At 33.3% G+C, this 4,618-nt stretch overlaps 1 protein-coding gene across 1 annotated transcript; it reads left to right on the top strand.

The window, feature by feature from the left end:
* Positions 1-2,498: 2,498 nt before the first annotated feature.
* Positions 2,499-3,378, top strand: LOC129730062 (protein archease-like). Its single transcript, XM_055689082.1, has 3 exons — positions 2,499-2,753; positions 2,819-2,843; positions 2,909-3,378. Exons 1-3 carry the CDS (start codon positions 2,699-2,701, stop codon positions 3,300-3,302), a joined length of 474 nt encoding a protein of 157 aa, XP_055545057.1. The 5' UTR covers positions 2,499-2,698; the 3' UTR covers positions 3,303-3,378.
* The last annotated feature ends 1,240 nt before the right edge of the window (positions 3,379-4,618 follow it).

The raw sequence follows: 4,618 nt of genomic DNA, 5'->3' as shown, positions 1-4,618 counted from the left end.
AAATTTATACGTTTTGTAAAACGTAGTAGCTATCCGTTATGCTTTTCACTTTACCGGTAGTTAAATTCTACGTGAAAATCACATGAAACGCATATGTGTACTGAATAATATTCACAGGATAAATCATCTCAACAGATCATGATGAACTCAAATGACAATCACGTAAAATCGACGGGAAAATGACAGTGGAAAATATTCACATAACTTTTCCGGTAATCATAACGTGAAAATTATTTTGAGTGTAGGCAAAATGTTGACGTTTATAGGCCCCTGCTGGGCTAGGCCCAAAGCACAGAACGGAAGGTCATCTGTGATACGAAAACTGCTAAGTGCTCAGTGAATTTTGCAGCGCTCCCTAGGGGTAGAAAGAACGCTTTTTACACGGAAAACAAACAGAATTTATACTACTTTTATCGAAATCAATAAAACACAATGGTATGAATCTGTCGGCGAAAACACTACAGGTTAACCCTGCTAAGCATCTGTAAGAAGGAAAACACATTATTTCTAGGGGCTTGACAACCGAAATATTTCGGTAATATTACACGATACTGGTTGATATATATATATATATATATATATATATATATATATATATATATATATATATATATATATATATATATATATATATATATATATATATATATATATATATATATATATATATATATATATATACACAACAGCTTCGCCATTTTGATTCTTGTATATTTTCGCACGGAGAGTTCATTCTGTTTGACGTTGCTAAGTTCACGTAGATACTACGTGATAAAACATAGTATGCATGTGATTTTCACGTAGGTGTTATGTTTGTCACATAAATCATGAAAAATGACAGAAAATGAATAAGTATATATATATATATATATATATATATATATATATATATATATATATATATATATATATATATATATATATATATATATATATATATATATATATATATATATATATATATATATACATATATATATATATATATATATATATATATATATATATATATATATATATATATATATGTATATATATGTATATATATATATATATATATATATATATATATATATATATATATATATATATATATATATATATATATATATATATATATATATATATATTAATATCTATCATTTATTTATCACATTAACTTCCCAACCATAGCGTTTGGACATGGTGAAACGGTTTGATCAACAAGTAGGCACGAGCGGGGAAGCGTTTTTTTGTTTTGTACGATTGGAGCGACAGCAAATAACTTTTTCTACTTGTTAATAGATTCTTACTAACTAAGCAAATGAAAATCGCAAATTCATATGTTTCAAGTTGTGAATTGCTTCTAAAATGAATGAATATCAGTAGCAAGGTATGTAGCTTTACCGGATTTATAATTTGAATGCATCGAAATAGTATATTATAAGATGCGATGAATTTTGGTCATCGGTTATTTTAATAAACAACTTTAGTTTTTGGCATTTTTTTTCAATATAGCAGGTTACTTTTGACATACCGTTTTACTATGTTTCTATACACCAACATCACAACGACGATAATATGACTCCAAAGAGTTTTGATGTAACTAGAGGAGTGTCTGAAAATGCAACGATAAACACTTAGTAACAATGAATACAATAAAATTTTGCTCGTTGCACTAAATTCGTAGCCCAACTAGTGAAAGACTTTCACTCGTTGGATTGAGCTATCCAGGTTGCAAGATGACACCGGTTGTTTCTTTTGTTAGGATTACTAATCACCTATTGGGTTACGCAGTGTCTTGCCCCTAGCATCCTTCAAAACAGCTGACTCAGATACCGGCATAGATAATTGTAGAACTCACGAGCTGCATTTTATATGTTAACAATTTTCAAAAATAACCGTCGATAATACATGGTACAATTGTAAATGGAAGAATTGCAACATTAACGGTTCGAAACGCACGATTTTTCAATAACATTGATTGTTGTTCGTGTTTCAGATCAACATTTGTCGATTACAAGACCTTCGTTAAACTATTGTAATATGAAACTCCACAAATGTGAATAATTTCGAATTTTTCCCATAACGTTTTTGCATCGAACGTAATAGATTGTATTAAACGGGTTAAACTGTTGAAATAACCGTCAATTCAAAACATCGAATAAATTATGCCACATTATACCACTGGCAAAGCGGCATAAACGTACACGACAAATATATATTGCCCGAGAGCACAGAAAATTCAATTGTCATTTTTCAGTTCTTTTTGTGTGCACTTTCTGTTCGATCATATACCTGAAGTTGACCTTCTGTTCTGTGCCCAAAGCCCAGTTAGCGAACGAACAGTGTAAAATTTTTATGCCATGATGAATTTATGATTGGTAGGCAAAATTTTGACGGTAGCACTCCCCTGTTATGTACCGTTGTTTTACAGTATCGATAACTTCGATTCGTAATATCGAAAGAATCGAGATCTAAAATTTGAACACCTCAATCGCGTATATTTTGTTACAAGAGCACACATGACAGAAGAAGTGAGTCACTTTTTTGTTTTGATTTAACTATATTCGGCGTGTTACTGATGAAAACGTTAAGTTTAGGTGATCAAAAATATTTTGAAATAAAATATAAGTAAAAGTAATTATTTCCATTGCGAGCCGGTGTAGAAAAAACATCTTCAACTCATTAATTATTTAATTTCTGGATCTAAACTGCCATGGAAGTGCCTTTGGACTCGCAAGAACAAGAAATTCCTGAAATCAAGTATGAATGTAAGTTTGTGTCATATTTCCGTGCAGTTAACTAAGTCTTACTTTGATCCTTATATACATTACAGATTTGGATCACACCGCAGATGTTCAGTAAGTACTAAATCCTTCGAACTTTGTTTTCCATTTAAAATTCAATTCATGTTGCAACCCACCAGATTACACGCATGGGGCGAAACACTGAAAGAAGCTTTCGAGCAATGCGGGATGGCCATGTTTGGCTACATGACGGAACTACCGACGGTGGACATTAAAACATGCTACGAAATCAAAACCGAGCCTACAGATGATTTAGAAAATCTACTATTTCGCTTTCTGGACGAGTTGCTGTTTCTATTTTCGGCAGAACCATTTCTGATTTGTAAAAAATTAGAGATCACCAAGTTTGACACGGAAAATTTCTACATCGAATGCCGCTGCTACGGGGAGGAATTCGACCTCAGTAAACATCCTCAGGGGACGGAAGTGAAAGCGATCACCTACTCGGCTATGAAGATTTATCAGAACATTGAGCCGAACAGAAGTGAAGTGTTTGTTATCATAGACATTTAAGAACTATTGAATTGTTTGTAAAAAATAATTGACTTATATAACTATAAAAGATAAATGATTTTTACATAACATAATAGATCCTTGATGTGATTGTTGATTTTTCTAAACATGAAGAAATTATATACAAATCAAATCGAACTCCTCAATCGTCAATATAAATTGGTGCTGGTACCAGCGATGTTGGCAACGCGTCAAATATAGAGAGATTGCATGATAGAGAGACGACAGAGCGCACACCGTTATGGTGAATGTCACATCGAACGGTGAGACTTTTCAGTAAACTAGTGTGGCTCTTAACAAGGGGAGTCTATCTGTCAAATATCGTGTAACCGTGACCAACTTATAAGGCAACAAGCCGTCTGTTTGTTTTGGTCGAACTAAAATTTAATGTAATTGGAACGTTTTTTTTGGCAGAACTCGAGAAATCGCGAAAAATTTTCATGAATGAATGTGAAATTTTGTGGTAGCAACCTGTATTTGGTGAAAAGTGATGAAGTTTAATCGACACACAGGTTATTTATCAAACGTCACCAACAAGCTTCATGGACCAGAGTTGATCTGCGATAACGCACACATATATGAAATTTGACAGCAGTAAATCCCCCCTGGCTCTTAAACTGCTTACATTTCTCATCGATTCTGGCAACCACTTTTCGGTTGGTTTGCCCCAAGGTAGTGGTATGGTAGCCTCTATTTCTGTACCGTTTGTCCCAAAGCTACTTTTTCTGCTGTCACAGTTTGCTTCACTTTGCTTTGGGACACTATTTATGTACTAAATATCACTTAGAATATCGCATACCATGTGGAAACCTTAAGAAATTGCTCAAAACTGTCTGATATGCTATTAATAATTGCAGTCAACATTTAGCCGGTTTGCCCGAATCAACATAAGATAAGGGTAAACTGCCCATTTTTCGGGTGCCAGTGCCAGTGATGTTGGTATAACGCGTCAAATGTATGGTAGCTGACAGCGATCCCGTGGTTTGCCCCTTAGAGAAGAGACCATTTTACGAACTGACAGGTGTCACGGATCCTGCAGATATTGATACTGCTTTTACGTGCGTTATGTCAGCGGTTCCGAGGTTTCTGTCAAAATTTCATTCATGAATTATGTTCAGGAACGTCTCGTAAAATGGTCTATAAAGTGGCCAAGTGGCTTCTTTCTCTTCTTCTTTGCTATGAAACAACGGTTGAACATTATTTTCGTCTGCCCTACGCAGAATCCAGTGCAACCAGAAAAAATTATGTGTTTATTATTATTTTTATTTTTTATTAAAACAACAATGAAAATTATATTACAAACAACATATAAAACA

The sequence above is a fragment of the Wyeomyia smithii genome, chromosome 3 (genome assembly GCF_029784165.1).
Source record: "Wyeomyia smithii strain HCP4-BCI-WySm-NY-G18 chromosome 3, ASM2978416v1, whole genome shotgun sequence".
In the NCBI taxonomy this organism is placed as follows: Eukaryota; Metazoa; Arthropoda; class Insecta; order Diptera; family Culicidae; genus Wyeomyia; species Wyeomyia smithii.
Note: the sequence above shows the minus strand (reverse complement) of the source record. Positions and strands in the feature narration are given on the sequence as shown.